Genomic DNA, 26929 nt, shown 5'->3' on the forward strand with positions numbered 1-26929 from the left:
TATTGTAAATACTCTTCCTTCATTTAAATCATTAGAATTAATGATAAGGTATTTGGTTATTTAGTAGTCTTCATCTTTATTCTAGAGAAGGGACTTAGGTCCAAAAACATTTCGATATTACCTTCTGTAATCACAATGGAGAATTTTACTTTTGCTAAGACATGTTAAGGCACAGAAACAGAACTCTGAATATCCATTTCCTATTTCACTGCTCTGGACTACTTTTCACTCAACATCACCAGACTTGGGCCCTAATCTCAGATTTCTTTCAAAACTCCCCCTGGGTATTAGGCCTTCTGGAATGCCTTTCTTGATATTCCAGGCTGATATAAGCAACTCTCTATATACATGTATTACCTTTTATAAACTTCTAGCAAAGTACATAATCACATCATTTTGTTACTGTTCATCTCCCCACGAACCTGAAGCTCCGAGAATATAAGGACTGTCTCTTATATATATTTGCACGCCCAGTACTTGGCACGGTGCTCAGTGACATGTAGCGGAGGGGCTCAATAATGATACTGAACCACACTGCTGAGCTCTATTCCAACCGGTTGCCTCTACGTGACTGAATTAGTAAACAGGAATGAGTTGACAACTTCACTTTAAGTTGTTTTAAAAAAGAAATGTTTTAACATGGATGAGACTACATAACATTGTGAACTAGGTTTGAAAGCCATCTATTATAGGATCGTATGACTCAGTGAGCACAACCAAGTTTAATACTCATATAGAGACCAAGGTCTCAAATAAACCAAACCTCGAGTCAGAATTGTTATCGCCAGGCCGCAGGACTCAGGGAGGGCAGGAACAACTAGCCCTAGTGAGAGCAGGAAGACAAGAACTAACCATACTCTTAATGGGTATAGCCACAATTCTTTTGAAAATTAGCCACAGGTTTTTGGTTGTTCAATAGCTAAGAATGAAGCCACATCAGTTCTGGGTCTCATCAGACAGAAGACACAATTAGTCCCACTTATGCACATGCCAACCCTTTCATACAGTGTCCTTTTCCTGCTTCTTTATCTAGAAAACTCCTTCAAGCTAGTCCAAATGGCAGAACCCCTATGGAGACTTCCCACCACTTTCAGGAAAAGAAGCTGCCGCTTCCTTTTCTGTACACTTTGTATAAACTGCTACTAAAAGGACTTCTAACACTTTTTTAAAAATAACTTCTTAAAAATAGTTTAACAAAGTTGTAATATTAACAATTAATAGTTATATACTGCTTACTAAGTTCCAAGTACTGTCTATATGCTTTATATATTATTTTAGCTTCCTAGTGCTGCCATTAAAAAAAAAAGTATCACTAACTGGGTGGCTTTCAACAACAAAATATCTTCTCACAGTTCTAGAGGCTAGAAGTCCAGAATCAAGGTGTTAACAGGGCCAAGCTCTCCCTGAAGACTCTTGGGGAGAATCTGTTTCAAGCCTTTCTCAGCTTCTGGTATTGCCGGCAATCTTTGGTGATCCTTGGCTTATAAATGCATAACTCCAATCTCTGCCTCCACTGTTTTATGACACTCTCCTTGTATGTCTCTCCTCTGTGTCTCTTCTCTTCTTATAAAAACCTGGTCATATTGGCGTTAGGGCCCACCCTATTTTGATAAGACATCTCTTAGCTTGACTGCATCCGCAATGGCCCTATTTCCAAATGAGGTCACATTCACAAGTACTGGAGGTTAGGACTTCAACATACCTTTTTGAGGCACACAATTCAACCCATAATTTTGATCTTAACTTACCGATCTGCACAATACTTCTATGAGATATTATTATCCCTATTTTACAAATAAGAAAACTAAGGCTCAAGGTCAAGAAAATTTATTCAAGGTCACATAGCCAGTAAGGGGCAGAGCAAGAACTTAAACCCCAATTAGGTAGATTCAGAATATAATCAACTAACCATCATGCTATACTGTCTTCACATGCAGCAAATAGTTTAAGAAGTCAAGTCAGCTAAAAAATATATAACAACAATTCCTCCAATATATGCATGTGCGTGTGCACGCGCGCGCGCACACACACACACACACACACACACACACACAACTGGCCACTATCCAGAGACAACCACTTTCAGCTTTTTTTCTGGTATTTATCTCTAGATTTCAATTAACAAATATAGACTGCTATTCTTATCAATTTTAGGTATCTATTGATTTTTCTTGTATTTTAGCTCATGTACATTCGCTTTTCCTCCATCCAACATTCCAATATAATTATATATCAATTCTTGATTAAATCCATATTAAAAGTTTGCATTATGACTATTTAAATATTATTCAGTGCTGAGCCGTGTCGTATGCTATAAATCGGTTTCCTTTACTTTTTTTGGTACACGCAGCTGATAATGAAATCATTTTTTTCACTAATATAATTTTCTCTAATCATTTATCTCTTCCTATACCCTTCAAGAACTCTGAAAAGATCCTCCACCATATAATTTTGCAAACCTAACAAGTTTGTACCAACTTTTCTTGCAGGTGGTCATCCTGGAACCCTCCAGCCTCTTGCTCCAATCTAGAATCGCTCCGGTCCTACTGCACACCATTTGTCCTGAAACTGCTTGTCACTGTCATCCTGGAAATTCTCTTAGGTCGGAACCCTGTTTCCTGGGTCCCCTACTTTGCTCTCTGTATCTATGAGCTTGTTTTGGAGACTTCTACCAACAGTTCCCCAAATAAGAGTAGATATTTTAGATCACCTAAATATCTGAAAATGTCTACTCCAACTTCACATCTGATTAACTGTTGGTTATATATAGAATTCTTGGCTTGAAATCAGTTGGATTGTTAAAGAGATTATTTCAAAATCTTCTAACTTCCAGTTTTGCTGCCGGGAAGTCAGATGCCACTCTCATTTCTGACACTTTATATGTATTCTGTCTTCCTTCTATGACAAGTTTTTAGTTTTCTTTTCAGGAGCCTTGATATAGGTCTTCTTTCATTCATGACATTGGGTGGGCCTTTTCATACTGGAGATTCTTATCTTTCACGTCTTGGGGATTTTAATAATTCCATTACTTCGGTTTTCTCATTCTGGTACTCCCACTGGTCAGATTTTAGCCCTTCTGGATTGATCATCTAAGTAAAAAAACAAAATTTTCCCTCTTACTTTTCATCTCTTTGGTTTTTTTCCTTGTGTTCTGTCTTCTCATAGAGATTTCCTCAGCTTTGCTTTTGACTCTTCTGATTTTTTTTTTGCATACCATATTTTTGATTTGTAAAATTTTTTTTTTAATTTTTTAATGTTTATTTATTTATTTTTGAGAGAGAGACAGAGAATGAGCAAGGGAGGAGCAGAGAGAGAGGGACACACGGAATCCGAAACAGGCTCCAGGCTCCGAGCTGTCAGCACAGATCCCGACATGGGGCTCGAACTCACAAACCGTGAGATCATGACCTGAGCCGAAGCCAGACGCTCAACCTACTGAGCCACCCAGGCACCCTGTAAAAGTTCTTTCTTATTCTCGTTTGTTGTTTAAATGAAACTCTGTTCTTGTGTAATTCTTGTTTCATGAGTCGTATCTTCTCTCTGAATATTAATGGTTTAAATCTTCTACTGGGAAGAAATGGTTAACAGGCTAACCTCTTTGTCTATGTGAAGATGACCTTGGGTTTACCTTCTCCCAGCACTGTTGCCCTGAAAATGTGCTGGCGCTCTCTCTCTCTCTCTCCTTCTCTTTCTCTCTCTCTTTGGCACACACACACACACACACACACACACACACACGAATTGTGGTTAGGAATGCCAGCTACATTACTAAGCAATGCAATTTCTGAAAAAAATATGACCCTTGATGATAAATTACGTCTGAAACAGAAGACTTTGAGTGGACTATAAAGATCTATTGGAAAACACAGGCCTTAGCTGCCTGCTGTGGTGTCTCGAGAGGCCCTGGATGCTATGCCCACGTGCATTACAAGAAACAGTTCCTATCCTGGGTAAGACGTCCCTTTGTTGTACCTAGGCAATTTCGTCACTTACAATTGCCTGCCTTCCTTGTGGGGGCTGGAGGCAGCATAGGGTTGGCTGTAAGGACTCCTGGAGAAAAGCTACCTGCCATACTGACATGCTGTTTTCTGCCCTGTATTATTCTACAAATCTAAGTGAATCTGACGCCAGGTTATGACCTACTGTATCCTGTGAGTGTGAACATAAACTCAAACCTGAAACCATTATTAAAGCTCATGATAAGTACTCATTCCCTAAACTGGCTTTTTAAAAAAAATTTCTTTTTAGTTTTGGTGTCTGCCTTTCAAGTTGGAAAATTTCAAGTATCTGCAGATCGTGGGCTGGTAGGTCATATTTAGGAATGAGGCAATAAACAACTGGCTGGAAGCTATGTCTGCAAGGATTGGGCATAAGGCGCAGGGGGGAGAGAGAATTGCAGGCATAGTGATGGAGGTAGGCGATGAGGATACTAGCCTCACCATTTGGTCAACTCTCACTTAATTTCTCTGTTTTCAAAACGGTGCCTCATTCTTGTACTGCTTTAAATCTGAAGTGGCTAACTTCTTAGCCTTTATGATTCTTTTTCTCTAGAGAACCTGTCTCTGGTCTCCCGTGGGGAAGGAGAAGTCGCCTGAATATGCAAGCTGGTAGGAGTATGGGGGTCTACTCTCTCCTGATATAGACTTTCACACAGTCTCATTTTCAACCCTGTGGCTCACCAGGGCCTTCCATATCATGTGGTGTTCTTGAGGCTTTCCAAAGTCCTATGGAGAAAATCATCTTGCTTCTTGTATCAGTCAGTATCCAGCCGGAAAGTAGAAATCATCCCAGAAATGTGAACAGGGAAAAATAGAATTAAATTAGATGATGCAGAAAGTAACTATGACTTCTAGACTGATGAAAAGGGAACCAAGAACTCAGGAAAGGGTTCTCTTTGTCCTCAAGATGGAGATTTAGGCTTTTTTTTTTTTTTTAATGAAATGCTCACCATAAGTTGTCGTTGTCATCTGTAACCATACAAAGTCATTACACTATTACTGACTGTATTCTCTATGCTGTACTTTTCAGCCCTGTGACTTATTTATTTTGTAACCAGAAGTCTGTACCTCTTAATCCCTTTCACCTATTTTGCCCATCCCCTCACCCCCCTCCACTCTGTCAACCACCAGTTTGTTCTCTGTATCTGTGAGTTTATTTCTGGTTTTTGTTGGTTTGTTTTCTTTTTTAGATTCCATGAGATTCAGTCTTTCAAGTAAAGAAAATGGCTGCCCCAGGAATGCGTGCAGGGGTGGGAGGTTGGTGAAGAAACTCGTCAGAGGGTACAGTCTGGAGCTGGCTTCTGCATGCTGATCTGCTGGCTTCTGAACACAAGGACCGCGAGGGAAGCTCCTTTCTCTGGTTACAGTCTTGTGGTGTCCCTCCAGAACCCTCTATTGATAAAGCCTAACATCAAGCCAGTTAGTGAAAGAAAAATCCAACTCCAGCATAATAAAGCAAAACAAAACAAGGAAGATGTACAGCTGAGTGATTATTGACATGTCTCTCACCCGCACCTCCCACCTCTTAGAGAGACGCAGTAGGGCTTGACCTTCCTCCATGTTTAAGCCATGTACCACTCTCCCCCCAGTTCTCCAACCTGACACGCTAACAGAGCTACACATTGTTTGCTAGTTTCACCGAAGGCGGTATTTAAATTTCTGTGCTCCTTATTGTTTTGGGTGATTAACAAAAGAAGGAGTGAGAATTTCGTATTTCTTTCTTTTAATGTTTATTTATTTTGAGACAGAGAGAGAGAAAGAGAGAACATGAACACACACACACACACACACACACACACACACACACACACACGAGGGGGCAAGGGGCAGAGAGAGTCAGAGAATCCCAAGCAGGATCCACACTGTCCGTGCAGAGCTTGGGCTGGGACAGGGAGGGGGGCTCAATCGCACAAACCCTGAGATCAAGACCTGAGCTGAAATCAAGAATCAGATGCACAACTGAGCCACCCAGGTGCCCCAGGAGTGATAATTTCTTAGCTCCATTCAGGAATTCTCCCCACCTTTCTATAATTGCTCTATTTTAAAACTAATTTCCTCACCAAAATGTGACAGTTTCCAGAGCAAAGACCGTCTCTAACTCATCTTCCTTTTCCTTTATCTCCTTCAGTGCCTCATTTTGATAAGCTTAATACAGGTTGGTTGAATTAAATAAAATGTACATTCTTTAAATATTCTTCATAAAATTCACAACTTATTTCAATCAGTTTTTTTAAGTTTAATAGTTTATTTTTGAGAGAGAGAGAGAGAGCGAGCGAGAACGAGTGAGTGAGAGAGAGAGAGAGAGAGAGAGAGAGAGAGAGAGAATCCTAAGCAGGCTTCGTGCAGGCAGCACGGAGCCCAATGTGGCACTCAAACTCATGAACCATGAGATCATGACCTGAGCCAAAATCAAGACTCAGACACCTAACCGACTGAGCCACCCAGGTGACCCTCAATCAATTTTATTGTCATATATCATGTACCTAAATCCCAACAAGCTGTCTTATAAATCTTTGTTTTTGATTAAAATGAGGAAAAAGCGAAAGCATTTATAAGTGCATGAAAACTCATCTTTAGTCCTACTAGCAAAGTAACTCACTCTCTATATAACATATTTACAATAAAAAAGAAGCTTTTCCCTTCATTATTTAATGAGCAGACAGCCCTATTGTTTTAGATATTTGCAGCACTAAAATGTTTCTCTAATGGTTGTCTTCTAAAATATGCAATATTTTGAAATGCTGATACTTACCAATTCAGGGATGTCTTTTACTTTCAGAGGAACTTGGATTAAACCCAAATGAGTCCTGAAACTAAGAGAATCACCATTTTCATAATTTGGGTTGCGAAGATTAATTAACACCTTTGAAAACAAATCCAACAGAATTGGTTAGTTTCTTTATAGGATGTTTACACCTATAAAATTGGCAGTGATATTCTTGGTGTATCACCACAAAATTAAAAACTATTTGGGGCTATGTATGTACTTTAATTACATTCTAAAAAACTATAAAATTATATTGAAATGTTAAAATATCATAAACATGCCTTAAATTTAATATTCTGATGATCTACCATATAAAAGTCTAAAAGAATTTAGTTAGAATGAAAAACATTTTGATGGTAATAAAAAATCAAAACTGCTTGAATATTTAACCAGGGAAGGTGACAGAAAGATCAAAATTGCTTGATTGTAATATTTTCAGAAAAAATTTCAGAATCAACTCTAGCCCTTTGAAAAAACAGATATTGACAAGATTTTTAGAAAAATAGTAGAATAATATTGCAGAGTATCGCCTCTAAATCAAACCCACAAGGAAAAAAAAATTCAGAAGCCAAACTAACAATTTATATACTTTTTAAAATTAGGCAGGTCAAAAAAGTCTTAGATATTTACATATCCTTTATGTAGGAATTGCACTTCTATAAGTACAATTAAGTACAAATAATTCTATAAGTACAAATAATTGAGATGTTTTCAAAGACAGTGCAGAAAGAATGTTAATGAAGTACTATTTATTACAGAAAAATGTGAAACAACTTAAACATTCCATTAGAGGCTATTACTTAAATGAATTGTGGTTAATTCATATAATAAAATATAACGTAATTTGCCTCTATTAACACAGGTAATATATATAATAACATGAAAAAATATTCACAATATATGAAGTTAAAAAATGTGTAGTAACGTAATGTTTATTGCTATGTGACGGCATTAAAGGTAATTTTTTAGAAGTTTTCTCCTTATGCATATTTTCTTATTTTTCTAACAATAACTTACATTTCGGGGAAAGAATAATTATAATAAAAAATATTTTTAAATTGAAACTCTTGAGAAAAAAAAAAAATCAAGCATCCAGTACAATGACATGCACAGAGCTAGAGAGTATTATGTTAAGCGAAGTAAGTCAGTCAAAGAAACACAAATACCATGTGATTTCACTCGTCTGTGGAATTTGGGAAACAAAACAAAGGAGCAAAGTAAAAGAAGAAGAGAGAGGCAAGTCAAGAAACAGACTCTTAACTACAGAGAACAAACTGATGGTTACCAGAGGGGAGGCGGGTGGGGGCATGACGTAAATAGGTAGGTGATGGGGTTAAGGAGTGCACTTGTCATAAGCACTGAGTGCTGTATGGAAGTGCTGCTTTCTATTTTACATACCTGAAACTAATATTATACTGTGTGTTAATTAACTGAATTAAAAAAAAAACTTAAAAAAATAAAAAGAATACAGCAAAGGAGATTATGGTGACAGAAACACTATCACATCTGAGGAAGGAATTAATGAGCTGATAACTAATCACTGATAAAATGGAATGTGCTAAAATGCCAAAACAGTTTCCCAAAACTGCAAGCACTAAATTAAGGCTAAAAATGTCAATAGTATTTGTTAAAAAAAAATAAATACAAATATAGCAAAGAATCAACAGCGCTAAATGCAGACTAATAGGGAACAATGCAATTTTAGCCTAATAACACAAATCATGTATCATACTGCACAGAAACCTCACACACGTAGGATAGGAAAGGGAAACTATGAATACATGGGTAATAGAAAAGAGAAAATATTAGAAATGCAGAAGCTATACAGATGTAATTATAGAAAATGTTCTTTAGTTAAAGAAGAATTTCAGCATAAATAAGAAAAGGATCAATTCATCAACAGTCCTGAAAGAAACAGAACGTTATGACCATTAAGGAGAAAACAGTTAAAGATAATCATACAAAAATTACATGAAATTTCAGCCCTGAAGTGCTAGAAAAGGGAAGAGTTTGGGAGAAATCTTTAACAAGCTAAGAGAAATAATGCCATCACCATAAAGGCAGTTTCTGACCAAACTAACTTCTCTCTAGAATTAAAAGAAGACAGTTGACTCTTGAACAACACAAGTTTGAACTTCAGCTCAAATGCAGACTTTTAACAGTACAGTACTGTAAACGTATTTTCTTTTCCTTATGCCTTTCTTAATATTTTCTTTTCTCTAGCACACTTATTGTAAGAATACAGTATATAATGCATATTAACATACAAAATATGTGTTGGCTGTGTTATCAGTAAGACTTCCAGTCAACAGTAGTACTTAGCTACTTAAGTTTGGGGGGAGTCAAAAGGTATATGTGGATTTTCGACCATGCAGGGGGTCAGAGCCCTCGTGTTGTTCAAGCATCAACTGTATATTTTATGCTGGCAAACTAGTTTCAAAGACAACAGTTCAGAAAAGAAATAAAAGTAAAATGTGAAAAACTCATTCATTCATTTACTCGTTCATTCAGCACCTATTTGTTGAGCAGCTATGTGCTAAGCACCGTTCTGTCTGTTGGAGATAGAGCAATTAACCTGCAGCTGGTTTGTGGTAGCTCCATGCTTATCTCCAGGGACACCTGGATGTCTGGTGGTGACCCTTGGCCAAGATGGGATGAAATACACTAACTAGTCATTTATAATGTGCTACTTAATGTCCCAGGGAGGCAGTCCCTATCAGTTTCACATGGCTTATTGAAAATGCACAGATTGCTAGCTTCTCCTGATTTACCAGTGGGGATATAAAAGACGCCTGGGAAACCTTCCTTGCGCCTTGACTCCCAAGACCAGTGTATCTCACTTGTATCTTAGCGGTTCCTACTCCAAAGACAAAGCTCGTCCTCTGCAACTGAGAAAGAGCCCTGGGAGCTGAGCCTAGAAGTTTGGATCTCTTCGTATTTGCATGTGCTTTCTTTCTCTTGCTGAAAGAATGCCTTCTGTGGCTGCATCCTGTGAAGTCTTGTGAGTCTTCAATTATCGGACTCTGTAACTGTTGCAACAGTGCACAAAACAGAATGAGAAGCTCCTGCCCTTGTGAATCTTACTTTTTTTTAAATTTTTTTTTTAACGTTTATTTATTTTTGAGACAGAGAGAGACAGAGCATGAACGGGGGAGGGCCAGACAGAGAGGGAGACACAGAATCCGAAGCAGGCTCCAGGCTCTGAGCTGTCAGCACAGAGCCCGATGCGGGGCTGAACTCACAGAGCGCGAGATCATGACCTGAGCTGAAGTTGGATGCTTAACCAACTGAGCCACCCAGGCGCCCCGTGAATCTTACTTTTAATAGGAGAAGGCAGGCAATAAGGAAAACAGAAAAAGAATATGTTATATAATGATAAATGCTATAAAGAAAAACAAAGCAGGAAAAGGATAAAAGGAGTTCCAAGCAGGGAGCCGCGGGGGAAGGCTTTGCTGAGAAAGTGACATTTAAACAAAGACATAAGGAGTGAAGGAACGTGCAGACAAGTATCTGGGGAAAAAGCACTGTAAGCAGAGAAGAGGAGCGGAGGCCCTCAGATGGCAGGAAGCCAGGGGGAAGCATGGAGGCTAAAGTAAATGGAGTATAACAAATCAGGGGAAAGTAATAGGAGATGAACTCAGAGAAGTAATGGGGTATCAGATCAAATAGCATGTTTCGCACCACTGTCATGACTTTGGCTTTCAAGTAGAATGAGATGGGAAGCTGCCGGGTACCAGAGATGGCTTATTTGGAATGGTACTGCAATGGCTTCCTCTGGAAACTGCACTGAGAACAAATTCTAGGTGGGCAAGGGTAGAGCAGGAAGACGTTAGGAGGATGGAGGTAGGAGTGGTTGAATTCCGGATACATGTTGAAGGTAAAGTGACAGGATTTGCTGATTACGTGTAAGGTACAAGAGAAAGAGTGGAATCAAAGGTAAGTCCGTTAAAATAATTAGTGAGCGCTAACCTACTTTATTTTCGATATGCTTGCTCAAACTTAATTAAGCTCATCATCTTCATTAACAGACCTGTTCCTTCTCCTCCATTCTCTATCCCAAGGACGTAGTACCTCTCTGCCCCGTTACCCAATCTAGACACTTAAAGCTCTTCCTTATCTTTTCTTTTTCTCATACTCCCCACATCTAATCAGTTCCCAAACCCTCCTAAAAATCTCTTGCAAATCTGTTGAATTCTATCCGGTTCCAACACTGTTCTGTAGTTCAGACCTTTTTCGTGTCTTGTCTAAACTACTAGAACAGGGAAGGACTAAAAAGGGAAAAGATTCACTGAGCATCTATAGGTGCTAGGCAGCAGGCTACCTGATTTACAAGCTACCTGATTTACAGTTAGTATTTTTTAATCAAAATCTTCCTAATTGATTTACTTGCCTCTAATCTTTCCACATTCCAGTGTGTTTTCCAAAAGCAATTTCCAAGCACAAATCTGATCATGTCATTCTACGGTTCTAGGGCTTTGTCCTTGGTGATTCCTCTGCCTGGAGACATCCTCATATCATTTCTTCCACTTTATTCCCATTAATATACCTATTGATCCAATACAACCTACCTCCAGAAAATCCTTGGGTGCATAAACAGGTCTGAAAAGGCTTAAATCTGGAATTAAGATAGATTAGAACAACATTTCAGTTAATATAAGAATCCTTATTAATAACAACGTTAATGATTCTTTCACATGTGGCCGTGGAATTGGATTAATTCAGACATTTGCAGAGTATCAATAATTTGTCATACATTGTGTTAAGTACTGGGAACACAAAAATGAAAGGGCAATCTCTTCCCTTGACGGCCTAAATGACCTATTCTAGAAGAAATTAAATGTCTCCCCTCATAAATTTATAATAAATTTATAACTGAATCGAAAACACAATGTCAGTATACCAAAGTTCTATATGAGAATTCTCAAAGTGCCTAGAATACAAATAATACATTCTTAGCGAATTCCTCTAGTTGTATTAAACTGTTCTCCCTTTTGAATTTCTATAACACACTGCTTTCTCTATTACAGTACTTATTTCTTGCCTGGTTCCCCATGCTTATTTTTAAAGAGGAGTGGTGAGGGATTATGTACATGTCTACCAATACAATTCTATACATCTATTGATCACAGTAAATGAGACATAGCTGTCACCCATTATATGTTTATAAAATTGACTCTATTTTAACCATTAAAATGAGCCAAAATAGGGGCGCCTGGGTGGCGCAGTCGGTTAAGCGTCCGACTTCAGCCAGGTCACGATCTTGCGGTCCGCGAGTTCGAGCCCCGCGTCGGGCTCTGGGCTGATGGCTCAGAGCCTGGAGCCTGTTTCCGATTCTGTGTCTCCCTCTCTCTCTGCCCCTCCCCCGTTCATGCTCTGTCTCTCTCTGTCCCAAAAATAAATAAACGTTGAAAAAAAAATTAAAAAAAAAAAATGAGCCAAAATAAATTCTTAAAAACATTTTAGAAGTCTCAAAACTTTTTACCACTTAACCTATTTTTAACATCTCAATGTTATTAAAGCTTGAAAAATATTTAGCTTAATTATGAATCTAAGAAATCCATTGAATGATTTAATCTATTCTTTTATAAAAATGTTTTCTTTTTAAAATTTTTTTTTCAACGTTTATTTATTTTTGGGACAGAGAGAGACAGAGCATGAACGGGGGAGGGGCAGAGAGAGAGGGAGACACAGAATCGGAAGCAGGCTCCAGGCTCTGAGCCATCAGCCCAGAGCCTGACGCGGGGCTCGAACTCCCGGACCGCGCGAGATCGTGACCTGGCTGAAGTCGGATGCTTAACCGACTGCGCCACCCAGGCGCCCCTATAAAAATGTTTTCAAATGCTGTTTTAAAAAGGATAATTGACTTGAATATTCTCAAAATATTATAAAACACTGGTGAAAGTTAGGAATTAAAAAAAATTTTTTTTAATGTTTATTTGAGAGAGAGAGAAAAAAACAGAGAGAATCCCAAGCAGGCTCCATGCTGTCAGCACAGAGCCTGATGCGGCTCTTGAACTCACGAACTGTGAGATTATGACCTGAGCCAAAATCAAGAGGTGGACGCTTAACCAACTGAGCCACCCAGGTGCCCCCAAAGATAGGGATTTTTAAACTGCACGGTAGAAGTTAAAGCAAACAAAGTAGATGGCAGTAATTAGTGGGGAAGGAAAATGGCTATCTTTCCAAAAGAATTGCTAATATTGTTGCTCTGGATCCACAATTAAGAAGGCAATCTTTCCTACTACCACATTTTGAAAAAGGTTGTTCATATACCTGGTTCATCAGTTCCCATTTCATTCCATTTATTGAGAAGTTCTTTCTGTTCTCCAACTGGCCTCTAAAAAAGGTAATTTTAAAATTGGTTTCATTTTGTGAAGCTTAACAATGCAGCTGAAAAGTAAGAATCAATAACTTATCTAAAAGGTTGAATAAGCTACCATAACATAAGAAAAAAATCACTTCACCGCACATGAACTTTTTTTGGAATTATTCTTAAACTTTTGTTATTTAACTATGATATTATATCTAGTCTCAATGGCTCAGTTAGAATATGGTGCTAAAGAGTCCAAGAAAAGAAGAGAAATGATCTCTATAGGCCAGTAAATTTCATAAAGAAAAACTGCTCCTTAGCCACATACTACATCTCTTACCCCATCCAGCAACCTCAGAAATGCATCGCAAGGGGGACTGGCCAAGAGAGTATGACTGTGGGTCAGTAGCATCATCTTCCTACATGAAAGACAGTATATTACACAATACTACATACTTAGGCAGTTTTCCATAGAAATTTATCCTTTGCTAAAATACCATCCTTCTGGTGCCTTCCGTGACTTGTCCTTGGAGATTATCTAAAGTTCATCCACTATATCCTGTCTACTAGCAAGGAATAAATAGCAGGTAGGGAAAATAAAGTGAAGAGAAACTTCTTCTCTCCTACTCGTGAGCAGCCAAAAAGAATCCAGAGCATTCCTCGAGTGGCTTTTCTCTCCCTTTTTATCTTCCCCCTCAAAGCCCACAGTGACAGACAAAAGTTGAGAATTTGATCTTTTAGATCTAATGATACTACTATTAGAACTAAATAGTTCTGCAGAGAGATGACCAATCATGCTTCCATTTCCTATGTTAACACTGAAAGATGGTACCATATTGGCTATTATAAGAGGATAACGTGCCTAAACTCCATCTCGTATTCAAAACATATGGCTATTGTGCCGATTAGTCAAAAATAAGGAGACCAAAGGTAATTAAAAATTTTCAAGTGCATTTATAACATGTATAACCTTTACGGCCAAATCTCTAAATAATCTATACGTAGATTATATATTGTGTTTTTATTTATTCTCAAGATATGTTCATTACAAAAAGTACTACAGCCTATATAATAGAAATCTATATACAATACATCCACGTAATTGGCCTTTTACAGATTTTTGTTTCAAAACAAACTGATATACTGTTTAAAGAGAGATAAATCTGCCTAACAATTACAACTTCGTGGTACTTCTAGCACTCGATTCACAATAAAATATTTAAATATTAAAAGTACCTTTTGAAAAAAAAATAAAAATAAAAGTACCTTTCGTGCCAATGGGATACTCAGTTCAGTGCACATACTATTTAAACTCTTCAAAATTCTTTTTTCCCAACTTCCCTGAAATATAGAGAACAACTCATTATTGTTTCTGGTTAACAATACCAAAACTAATTTTTAAAAAATTAAAGATATTATGAGTCCTATAGAAATGGTAAGGTTGGTTGAGATTGGTTATCTTCATTCATTAGTTCACTCAACAAATGTTAATTACTGCCTACTATGTGCCAGATACTATCCTTAGTGCTGTGAATTAAGCCATGAACAGAAAGTCTCAGTTCTCACGGAACTGACTTTCTAGAGGAAGATGGAAATGAGGACAGATCAAAAAAAAAAAAAAAAAAAAAAGAAGAGGAAGAAATCAGCAAGTCATAGGGTGATAAACATTTTAAGAAAAATAGCAGATAATAAAAAGGGAAATTACATTTAAGTATTTTGTAAACGTTTGATACTCAGAAATCCCGTTAATAACCTAGTGAAAATAAAACTTTATAGAAATTATTATACTGTAATTTTTCCTAACATGACATTTCAGTCCTAAATACTTCAGCATGAATGTTCTAATAAGAACCTTCTCCTGCATCAACACAATACCACTATCACACCTAAGAAAATTAGCAATAATATTTCATATCACATAATATTCAGCCCACATTCAAACTTTTCCAGTTGTCCCCAAGATATCTTTTATAGTTTTTTAAAATCCAGAATCCATTAAAAATGTATGCATCACATTACATTTGGTTGTTATGTCTCTTTCCACGTAGCTGAATCTAGAGTCTCTTTGTCCTTTTCTTTTTCATGATATTGACTTTTTTGAGGACTCCAGGCCAGTTATCTTTTAGAATGTGTCACGATATGGATTTGTCTTACTGGTTTTTTCACAGTAAGATCTATCCCCTAGATCTCTTGTAAACTTGAAAAAAGGAGTTCTTTTTAATAGTCAGTCATGAATTGATTATCCACATATACCATATTTTAGTAAATCCTTCTTTTTAACACCAAGGTAAAATGCCAATATTTTTTGGTCTTTTTACTAAAATATGCCCTTAGGCTACTTGTAACTCACTGAAAGCAAAATAAAATAATACCTAAGCTCCAAAATTTAGACCAAGAGAGGAGAAAAGAAGAGAACTATATATTACATTATTGATAATGTACAGTTACATCCCATCCAGTCAACACAAGTAGAATAATAATAATAATAGCTCCTTTATGTGGTTGTTATAAAGATTAAAGATGTAAAGTGCTTGGAACAGTGACCTAATAATGATAATAATCATTCAATAATTGATAGCTTTACTATAGCTTTCATTGTTCATAGTTCCCTCTTTAACACACATATTTAAATACATTACCCTCTTTACCCGGAATATACTCTCCATGCTCTACTCCCAACCCCAACAAACTTACTCCTACTTTATCTGAATACACCTTATTCACCTTTCAGACCTTCACCTCTATTAAGCCTTCTGTTCCTGGTCGCTCACCCCAGATGGTATCAGGTGTCTGTGCTTATAGTCTCTCTCGGCCCCTTCCTTCACCCATCACAGCACATAGTCACACTTTGTCTAGCACAGAATAGATGCTAGATGATTACACAGATTTCTACTCTAAGTAATATTGAAAGCGTTTAAAAAATTTTTGATATGATGGCCTAAGCAATGAATGAACAAAAGAGCATTCATCTATAGGAGAAATACAGAGCTGTGTGACGTGTATAAGCCTTAGTCTACTAAATATATAGAAATAGATTTTTAGGAATAAAAGAATACTCTTCATAAATTCTATTAAATACTCACAAAACTAACCCCATTTACTGGCTTCTTTTCTTTTCTTTCTTTCTTTCTTTCTTTCTTTCTTTCTTTCTTTCTTTCTTTCTTTCTTTCTTTTTTACTGTGAGTATTTCTCTTGGATTCAAGACTTCAAATACATTTGAGAAACTTATTCACGATCAAACATTAATTATAGCAACATAATCTACTTCTACCTCCAACATCCTTATCCTCAATTTATCTGAATAAATCTTACTGAACTTTCAAGTCTCAGGTTGAAATACTATTTTCTCTAATAAGCCTTCTGTCACTTGCTTCCCCCACTCCAGACTGTGGGGGAAGGAGGTATAAGAAAGCTTTAAAAAAAAAAAAAAATAAAAGCAATTTTAATTCAATCATTATATAAAAATAAAATCTGCATGAAGATTAAAAATCCAATCCCTGGATTTGTATAATTTACCTTAATATATAAAGAACCAAATTGCTATTATTGAATTATGATTCCAAATACTCTCATTTTCAACCACACATAAAAAGGGCTCTTGAACTGATTAAAAGACAATAATTCTTGGAAATAAAAACAAAAAGTTGGGGTTCCTGGGTGGCTTAGTCAGTTAAGCATTCAACTTCATTTTGGCTCAGGTCATGATCTCACGCTCTGTGGGTTCCAGCCCCATGTCGGGCTTCATGCTGACAGTCCGGAGCCTGCTTCGAATTCTCTCTCTCTCCCTCTTTCTCTGCCTCTCCCCTGCTCGCTCACTCTGTCTCTCTCAAAAATAAACATTTAAAAATATTTATTTTGGTAAAAACATCTCATTCAGGTATTTTCTATAAAGTACAATTTTTAAATGATTAATCATAGTTCTCCTAAATGGATATCCCAGGCTACCAAATATTTCAATTCACCAACTTGAAATTGAATGTAATTCAATTAGATGTAACTAGAGATGTAATAGAAAGAGAAAATAGTTACCAAAAAAAAGTTACACAGAAAAGAGATCAGACATTAGAAAGCATTCTGAAAGAGTTTGGAAAAAGAGCTACAAAATTTACATACATTGCTTTATTAATCCTGTGAGATGTGTATCATGAATGAGGAAACTTTCAAAAAGAACACATAAAAGTAGAATGAAAAAGAGTGTTAAGAATTGAAGCAATATTGAGCAGATCTTTATTCAATTATCATTTCTATGTGCTCTATAATTGAAGCAGGAACTTAGAAATCATCCAGAAGAGAAGAGAATGACTAAAAATTGAGAAAAGGAAAGAGGAAAAGAATATTAAATTCAGAAAAATTGGACTTTTGTGGCTAGAACAGGGGGACATGAGGTGTTATACCTGAAAATTCAACTAGTGAAAAGATATTGATTCAACATTTACCGAGCACCTATTAAACACATGCCAGTAAAAATGAATCAAACGGCATCCCTGTCCCTAAGAACCACATCACTTTTGTGGTGGGGGTGGGGAAGAGAAGACAGATACACAAGTCACATGAGATAGGTTCAAAAAGTTCACGAGGGCTATTATCAGCCCATATGCCAAAGAATAAGCAAGGGAACAGGAAGCTGAGTGTGTCAAAACTTCTAGCTGTTAATGGAGCACATACCACTTCCTTTAAAAGTCTAAAAACATTGAAGGAAAAGTAACTCCAGTGGTTCGCTACGTCTTCCCCATTCCCCGTTCCATATTGATGACACAATGACAAGGATAGCAGGGCTTTTCCAAGGTACCCCTTGCAAGAACTTCAGTCAGATGGTCAGAGAAGTGATCTCCATAGAAATCCCAAGTAGTTAGAGAAGTCGTTTCTATAGACATCAGAAAGGGGAATAGAATTTCCTGACAATGAGGGGAAATCCAAAGTGAAGCAAGTGGCTGTTCGCAAGCTGGGTCACCCTGTGGGTTCCCTGCAGAACTTGAATCTTATTTCAGGGTATTCATTCATTCGTTTACTCGCTGCCTCACTAACTGACATGTACTGAGTGCTTTCTACGTGTCAAGCACAGGACTATGATCGGTGAGTAAATGTCGTAAGGAGCCTATGATCGCTTAATACAAGAAACAGACTTTCCAACAAGTAGAAAGGCTTAACCAAAATGACTTAAGTTAGTGAAATTGTGAGTTCCTTGTCTTCAGAAGTACTCAAGCAAAAGGAAATGAACTCCAGAGGTTGGATGAGATAAACCTGAAGGGTCCACTTCAACTCCAGTTTTATAGATACTAAACTTTTCGCAGGCTCTGTCTGTAGAGGTGACTAAATACTCCCTAAGTCTCAAAAATAAGTGCTCAAAGGGGCGCCTGGGTGGCGCAGTCGGTTAAGCGTCCGACTTCAGCCAGGTCACGATCTCGCGGTCCGGGAGTTCGAGCCCTGCGTCGGGCTCTGGGCTGATGGCTCAGAGCCTGGAGCCTGTTTCTGATTCTGTGTCTCCCTCTCTCTCTGCCCCTCCCCCATTCATGCTCTGTTTCTCTCTGTCCCAAAAATAAAATAAACGTTGAAAAAAAAAATAAAAATAAAAAAAATAAGTGCTCAAAAAAATCAGTTATTCCTGTGCTATTGTTTAAATAAAAATGTCAACATATCTTCAGCACACACAGAAAAAGAAGTAAAAGTGGCAAATGAACTATTGAGAAATGACAGTGCACTAATACAAGATACAAAGAAAATAATGGTTTCTACCCAAAGACTCACAAAATAAAGCTTTAAAATGTTATTTAAAAGGAAAATGAATGCCCTTTTACATTTAAAATGTTTAGTAGGAAGACATTACCTTTTACCCAAACCCATATCCTCTCCAAATGAAATTACTGTTGCCTTCAAATCAGTTTCCCTAATAATTGGAATCTATGGTATTAAGTCAAAGGACTTCAAGAGTTTTATAAATAAATTAATTTCTAAACCATGAGAGGCAAAAAATTTACACAAGAATCAAAACTGTATTGAAATCTCTAACTGGGTATTACTGATTGCCTTGCTACTTTTTTATAACAATGAACGTAAATAAGAAGTCTTTAAAAGCCATCTAATGTAGCATGTAAAAAACTATGAAATTATAAAATTAAAAAATTATTTCCTTCACTCTGAAAAAATAAAGCAAAATAGTTATAACTCAGCTTTCTAATGGAAGAAGATTTTAGTAATTCTCTGGTTATAAAAGTAACACATTTATTCAAGATAATTTGAAAAAAAACCAATATGTAAAGAATAGAATAATAAATAAGCATCCATAAATTTTCATCAGCCAAAAATAACTACTATTAATATTTTGTTCTCTTCTTTCATTTTTTCTATGCATGTATGTGTACGATTGAGATATTTAATTAGTGGAATTATATTGTTTTATATTTTGCTTTATCCACTTAAGATAATATCATATACTTTCCTATTTCATTATATTCTTTTAAAAATAACATTGTTGATGCCTGTAGAACATTGTCTTTTGGAGATACCCTGCTGTATATGCAAACCCTATTGTTATTTAGATTCTTTTAAATTTTTTAATATCATCACGAACATAAATTTCTGTGTTTCCCTGATTCTTCCCTTTAGATAAGATCCTAGATGTTAGAAGTGGAACTAGTAGGAAAGGGGTGTACATATTTTTAAGAGGGAACATTTTCTATTTTTTGTATTCAATTCATTCATCATTAAAAAATATATATCTACTGAGCATCTGCCATGAGGCAGGCACTATGCCAGATGTTGAGGAGACAGTAGTGAAAAGAGAGACCCTGATCCTGCTTCCCAGAGACTGCAGAATCTAGATGATAATCAGACAACCCAAGTACTATGGTAGGAAGTATAGAGTGCCTCCTGTATGGAGGAATAGAGACACAGAAAAAGTACCTGGGAATGTGAGATCTCAGGCGTAGAAAGCCTTCCTAAAGAAAGGATCATGTCGCCTGACACCTGTGAATGTGCCAGAAATACGTGAGATTTGTGGGGAGGCAGTTTTACACAGAAGCAATGGCATGTGCAACAGTTCTCCTGGAGGAACAACTGAAGGAGGTCAAGTATGATTAAAGAGAGAAGGCAGATGTGTGTGGAAGCGGGCAGGGGACTGGCAGGATGGTGAGGAACAGTGTGAGGAGGCGAGAGGTAAGACTCGAATGGTAAAAAGAAGCAAGATCATTGACAGTCTTGTAAACAAAAATAAGGAGTTGCGGTTGTATCCTAAGAGTCTGGGAAGTTTTAAGAAATGGAGTGACAATACAGAAGGCAGAAAGACTAATTAGGAAGAGGATGAGAATTGACGTCACATAAAACCAACAAAATTCTCTTTTTTGTTTAGGTTCCTGGATTGACAGAGAACTGGGTAAATTCAACCAATAGCACCTCTTGAGTTTGAGCATTTCTGGACTGGATAGAGAAATACGCTGAATATCATCAGGTAGTACAGATTCTAGAGCCAGACTATCCAGGTTGAAATCCCAACTTTTCCACCTACTAGTTTTGTGAAATTGGACCTATGTAAGATCATAAGAGTAACATACCTTATAGGCTTGTCATGAATATTAAATGAGTAAATAGTTGTAAAGCACTAGAATGGTACCTGGCACATAATTAGAGCTCTGTGTGCTCACTAGTATTATTTCGTAAAAAAAAAATTCATAATTTAATCACCCATTGTGTATCAGTTTCTTCAAATATTCCTTTCTCTAAAAGGTGTGGCAAAAGAGTTCCCAAATTATTTTACATGGAAATAGGGGTCTGTGCTCACATAAATTTGAACAACACTGGATTAAATAAAATTAAACAGTTTCTTTACTGCAGAACATCCCTGAGCCTTAGCATCCCAAAATAAATTGTATGCAACAAAATTAAGGAAGCATTAAATTAAAACACAAAGACTAAAAAATAAACACCCACGAGTTCACAGTGACATAAATAAATAACATAGTGATATAAATAAATAAATAAATAAACAAATTTATTATAAATAACTCCCCAGTTCTCTTTCTGCATGGAAGAGAGGGAGAACTCTTCCATGCAGAAACACTCCAAATAATTTCTGTAGAGATTCCCAGCTCAGGGAGGTGGAATGTAACAGTCTCTCCTTATGTGTGAACCATAAATAGTGACTTCCTTCCAAAGAGTAGAGCACACAAGGGTGTCGGGGGTGAAGAGTGACTCTACAGTGGGGCAACCTCACAAACACTACCTAAGCCAGGCAATCAAGGTCAACATCAACAGTGGTAAACCAGGTGGACAGTATATACCCTGACATGATGCAGTGAGTATAAATGGCACTTTCTGTCTGTGGTCTTCCTCCCAAAAACCCACAGCCCCAGTCTAATTATGAGAACAACATTAGACGAATTCCAACAGAGGGATAATCTACAAAATACCTGACTAGTACTTTTCAAAACTGTCAAGGTCATCAAAAACAAGGGAAGTCTGAGAAACTGTCATAGCCAAGAGGAGCCTAAGGAGACATGACAACCAAATGTAATGTAGTGTCCTGGTTGGGATCCTGGAACAGAAAAAGGACATCAGGTTAAAACTAAGGAAATAAAGTATGAACTTTAGCGAATAATAACGTACTGATATTGGTTCACTAATTGTAACAAACGGTACCACACTGACTTAAGATGTTAATAAGAGGGGAGACTAGGTGTGGAATCTATGGGAACTCTATAATATATTCTCAATCTTTCTGTACATTTAAAACCCTTGTAAGGGGCGCCTGGGTGGCGCAGTCGGTTAAGCGTCCGACTTCAGCCAGGTCACGATCTCGCGGTCCGGGAGTTCGAGCCCCGCGTCAGGCTCTGGGCTGATGGCTCAGAGCCTGGAGCCTGCTTCCGATTCTGTGTCTCCCTCTCTCTCTGCCCCTCCCCCGTTCATGCTCTGTCTCTCTCTGTCCCAAAAATAAATAAACGTTGAAAAAAAAAATTTTAAAACCCTTGTAAAAAAATCGTAAACTGTGATTCTAGGAATGAAAAGTACAGCGTGGGGAACACAGTCAATGGTACCGTAATAGCCCTGGATGATGGCAGCTCCCTTGTGGTGAACGTGGCATAATGTATACAGTTGCCAAATCACCATGTGGTACACCTGAAAGTGTGCTGTGTGTCAACTACGCCTCAATAAAAAATAAAAATATATGACACGAATTTTCAAACAAACAAACAAACAAACAAACAGTAATTCACCAAGAGGAAGGCAGTGTGGGCCTCAATTTCCAAACTTATTTGTCCATGGAACCCTTTTTTGTAGAGCATCTCTCAGAGCTGGTATTCAGCAGAAAATACTCTGGGAAATGCTGATGCGGTGTAAGAAGCCTGTTTCCCTCATCAGCCCAGAAAATTGAACACCAGTCTAGCCTGCCAAAAACTGCAGAGAGTTGATTTACATCCCAACTCTGAAGACACAATCAAGAGCTAAGTGAAGTTCAAATAACTCATGAAACTTTAATGGGGGGGGGGGGGAAATCACATTTTTTTCCTGGCTCTAGTTCCAAAATATTTTCTGCCAACCTGCTTTACTGAATAAAAGCAGAAGGAAACACTCACTGGATTTTATTTTAAGTTCTTTTGATTGTAAAGAGCAAAGAACAACTTAATAAAGAATCCCCTATGTCCAGGTCTTCTCTAGTGCTTCTACAGAATGTCTTAGCCATCTCCCCCATAGCATACAGCACTTTCAGTGATTAAACCATGAGTTACCCATAGGTGGAATCTTTATCTAATTTATTTCTGAATCTCCAGATCACATGGTAGATTGTCTTCTAGCAGGCATTCAGTAAATATCTTTTTTTATATGAAATTTATTGTCAAATTGGTTTCCATACAACACCCAGTGCTCATCCCAACAGGTGCCCTCCTCAATACCCATCACCCACCCTCGCCTCCCTCCCACCCCCCATCAACCCTCAGTTTGTTCTCGGTTTTTAAGAGTCTCTCATAGTTTGGCTCCCTCCCTCTCTAACCCTTTTTTTCCCCCTTCCCCTCCCCCATGGTCTTCTGTTAAGTAAATATCTTTTAATTGAATATCACAATAATTGCTAGAAGAGATGGCAAGTGCCTTTACTATTAATCTGACACAAACTTTCTGAGTTCTTACTACATAAAGGTCAGTATGCTAGATATAATGAGTCTACAAAAATGTTTTAAAATTGTTACTGCTTTCAAGAGGCTTGCAACTAAAGTAAAAACGATGTATACAGAAATTGCTATCACAGAGTGCGATTTGTAATAAGAACCATAAAACGACAGCATGCTAAAAGACAGTGTGCTTCCAAAAGAGGGAGAGATCCTTTTCAACAGGGCTGATAACTACAGTAGAGAAGAGACGTCATCTGAGCTGACCCTCACAAAATAGATGGATTTTCCTAATGCTAAGCAGGCAGAAAGAGCTTTCCAGGACAAGAAAACAAAATAAGAAAAGTTTTCTTTTCTTTTCTAAAAGATGCAAGAGGGAGACTCAAAATGATTCCCCTGGAAGAGCACAAAGGACAGTTACAGGATGGCAGAGATTGATAAAGTGAAAGGGAAAGTTAGGGACAAACTAAAAATTCCTAAATGTTGCGCTTTGGGGTAGGAACTTGTTGGGCAATTGGTAGTCACTGAAGATTTGTGAAAAGGCAGTGGCATGTATTATAAGGTTTCATCTGCTTGTAGCTGAAGTTAATTGTGTCAAGAGTACATATGAAGATGGGGAAAGAGATAAGTTGAAAATCAGGAGGTGTCAGTATAAGACAAGGATGTGAATTAACGTCTGAAACAAAGTTAGCACTCAGTAAAAGATAGCCATCCTCCTCTTCATCACCACTGTGATCACTATGGTAATGGCCTTAATAATAAAAAGGAAGAGAAAGCTGTAAGACCACGGGAAGAAATAATTTATAGAACTTAGTGACTATTTGGATACGGAAAATAGCAAAGATATTTCAAGTCTAAATTACTATAAGTAATGATGAAACTAACTGAAATAGGAAGGTCAGGACGAGATGCTCATTTTAGGAATAATGCCATAGACTCAGTTTTAAACATGTTGAGTTTGATTTCACAGAAGACACGTACAGTAGATAGTTGATCATAGAGGACTGGAGGCAAAAAAGATGTGGCAGCAAAGAGGGAAGCTGTGGAAACCTGAATGTGATGACCTGAATGTTCTTAATGAAATAAGTGGCGTGTGTTAAAAATGAGTGAGAGGGAGGTAGAATCAGGGGCTACACAAGCATGGAAAACTCTGGGAAAACCTCACTGGAAAGCAGATAATGAATGACGAATCGTAAAAGGATTGACAGGCAGCAAAATGAATCCACTGAAAGATGAATGGATTTAGACTGAATTCACGGTAAACATAAAACTCGTGTGAGTTTCCTCCCAAGTATGCCACAGTTTGGGAAAAGACAGTAGATGGCAGAGGTAGCCTTAGGCTAAGGACTGGAATGGCAGGCAGAACAGAAGTCTATGGGGCAGGAGATTGCGAGGTGCAAGGGAGCACACTGATGGGACGGTAGTTACGCCATCCAGACTAAGTAGCCTTCGTGCAAAAAGGAGAGAACTGCCGAAAGATCAGGGAGCTTAAGAACTAGATGCCTCAAGGAGACAGGAACAAATACAAGGGGACAGGTAGGCGGACACTAACCTGTAGAGGAGGTATTTAGCGTGACCACAGTTAAAGAATCAATTATTTCAACAAACACTTCTTGAGCGTTCCATGGGCTGTGCATTGGGCTAGACGTTGCGGATAAAAAAAAACACAGTCCCTGCTCTTAAAGAAGGAATAGTGTAGTTCAGGGATTGAGAAACTTTTCTGTAAAAGGGCAAACAGTAAATATTTTAGACTTTGCAAGTCATAAGGTCTCTATGCAACAACTAAACTCTCGACATTGTAGTGCGAAAGCACCCGCTGACAATAAGTAAACAAAGGAACAAGGCTTCCAATACGACGTATTTTATTAATTCCTATCATTTTCACGGGCCACAGATATCATTGTTCCTCTGGTTTTTCAGCCAGGTGAAAATGTAAAAGAATATTCTTAGCTTGCCAGCTGTATAAAGACAGGTGGCAGGGCAGATTTGGCCCTTGGACTATAGTGCGTCAACCCGAGTTAGTGGGTAAGTATGGAAAAAAAAGAGGAGAGTAGTAGGCATGTGTGTACATACATGTACATATACAACGCATACACTTACCGTTCACATGTGTTCTCAGCAACCAGCGGTAGGCTTGAAACATCGACCTATTATTTCCCTCTCTACCTCTTTCCAGTCATGATGGGTAAACAATTTTAGTGTTATGTTCCCTATACCTAATATGCTAGAACTGATACTTTCTCTACACCTTTGAGAAATTTTCAAACTTCACCAAAAAAATATTTAGACCCAACCCTTTTTTTTTTTGAGTTTACGTCTTTACAACAAAAGATCAAACAATTCTTTCATACATGAATCATTTAATGATTATGTTTTAACACATATTGATAATACTGTCTGATTGCTAGACCTAAATGCACTACCTAGAGATAGAAATATATGGCATATTTCCTCAAATATCTCTATGATTTTTGTTTACATTGCTTCCTTTCACCATCTAATTTTGAAGGTTTTTAAGGTGAAAATAAAAATGGTGGAATAATAAAAAGCTGCCTAACATGCACTGCTCGGAACGTGATAACTCAAAGCAGCAGGATATTTCTCAGGAGTAGCAGAAGGAACCACGATGATAATTGCTGGAGCTGGGTGATGGGTTTATGGGAGTTCTTTGGGGTATATTTGAAAATTTCCATGATAATTTCTGACACTGTGATTGAGAGAGGTCAACTCTGTGGTGTCCATTAAGCCCCTCGGCGGCGGCAGCGACAGAGTCGTAGCCGGTACCGCAAGGAAGCCTCGTAGAGGCAGGTGCACCAGGCCGTGCTGAGGCGGACAGTCGAGCGTCGGGGGCATGTGACAGGACTTACCAACCGCCTGCTTTAACAGTCCTTTACAGCTTTTCTGTTTACGTCATTTTACTTTATTTTGTAAAGTGAATTGTAGTGGTTTCAGCCTACTTTAGATAGCAGGTTCATTTGAGTTCTGTGACAGAGCACAGCATGTAGCGGCCTGCTGTGAGGACAAACATATTTCAAATACAGTATCAGTATCGCTGGCTTCCACGGCCAAAATGTTAAGGGAAGAGTGAGTCAGTTCATTCCCATCTCATTCTTTTAATATCTCAGAGCATCAGGAATAAATTGCCACATAATGCTTTTATCACGTTGAAAATCTCAGGCCAGTACGGTACATGATTTTTTCCTTTTTCTACACATTTTCAGGATTACTGCAGCTAAACAGGTGTGATCTTCAGTCACTGAAAGTAAAAAGGAAGAGCATGCAAACACTGTGCTGGAGGGTTCTTACCCAGGCTTCCATGTAATGAATGACATACACTCCTGACACCAACAAGCACTTTTCACTCTGCATTATGTAACTTGGCATGGCGAAATAAAGTGAAAAATGAACAATAGCCAACCTGTGCTTTCCTCATGTATACCAAAGGTTCTTTGAGATGTTCAGGAGGTGCAGCAGGATGGCTAGGTAAAGGAAACCTAGGGACAAAAAGAGGCAGCTAAATATTGTACGTTATCTGGATAAGTAATTAATTCTTTTCATTAGAAATTACTCACCTCTGTAGTCCACGTCATATATGAAACAGAATATCTGTTAGCAAACCTGTGTGTTTTCAGAAGGTATAACAACATAATAAAACTTTAAGTCTTATCCTACTAGCGTGGTAGCTTCAGATTAGCAATTTAATTGCTCGTTAAAAGTTGAATTGCACAATAATCTGAATTCATAAATTGGGGGAATTTTA

General features: G+C 37.7%; 1 protein-coding gene across 2 annotated transcripts in view; it reads right to left on the minus strand.

Moving 5' to 3' along the window:
• TBC1D19 (TBC1 domain family member 19) overlaps positions 1-26929 on the minus strand; it is a 147298-nt gene that overhangs the window by 87852 nt on the left and 32517 nt on the right. For both annotated transcript variants that reach the window (XM_043572824.1, XM_043572825.1), the window contains 5 exons: positions 26588-26663; positions 14342-14416; positions 13039-13102; positions 11334-11380; positions 6751-6861 (listed from right to left, as the gene is read on the minus strand). In XM_043572824.1, the coding sequence (XP_043428759.1) occupies positions 6751-6861; positions 11334-11380; positions 13039-13102; positions 14342-14416; positions 26588-26663 (373 nt within the window). The remainder of the gene's footprint in view (positions 1-6750; positions 6862-11333; positions 11381-13038; positions 13103-14341; positions 14417-26587; positions 26664-26929) is intronic.

The sequence above is a fragment of the Prionailurus bengalensis genome, chromosome B1 (genome assembly GCF_016509475.1).
Source record: "Prionailurus bengalensis isolate Pbe53 chromosome B1, Fcat_Pben_1.1_paternal_pri, whole genome shotgun sequence".
Taxonomy (NCBI): Eukaryota; Metazoa; Chordata; class Mammalia; order Carnivora; family Felidae; genus Prionailurus; species Prionailurus bengalensis.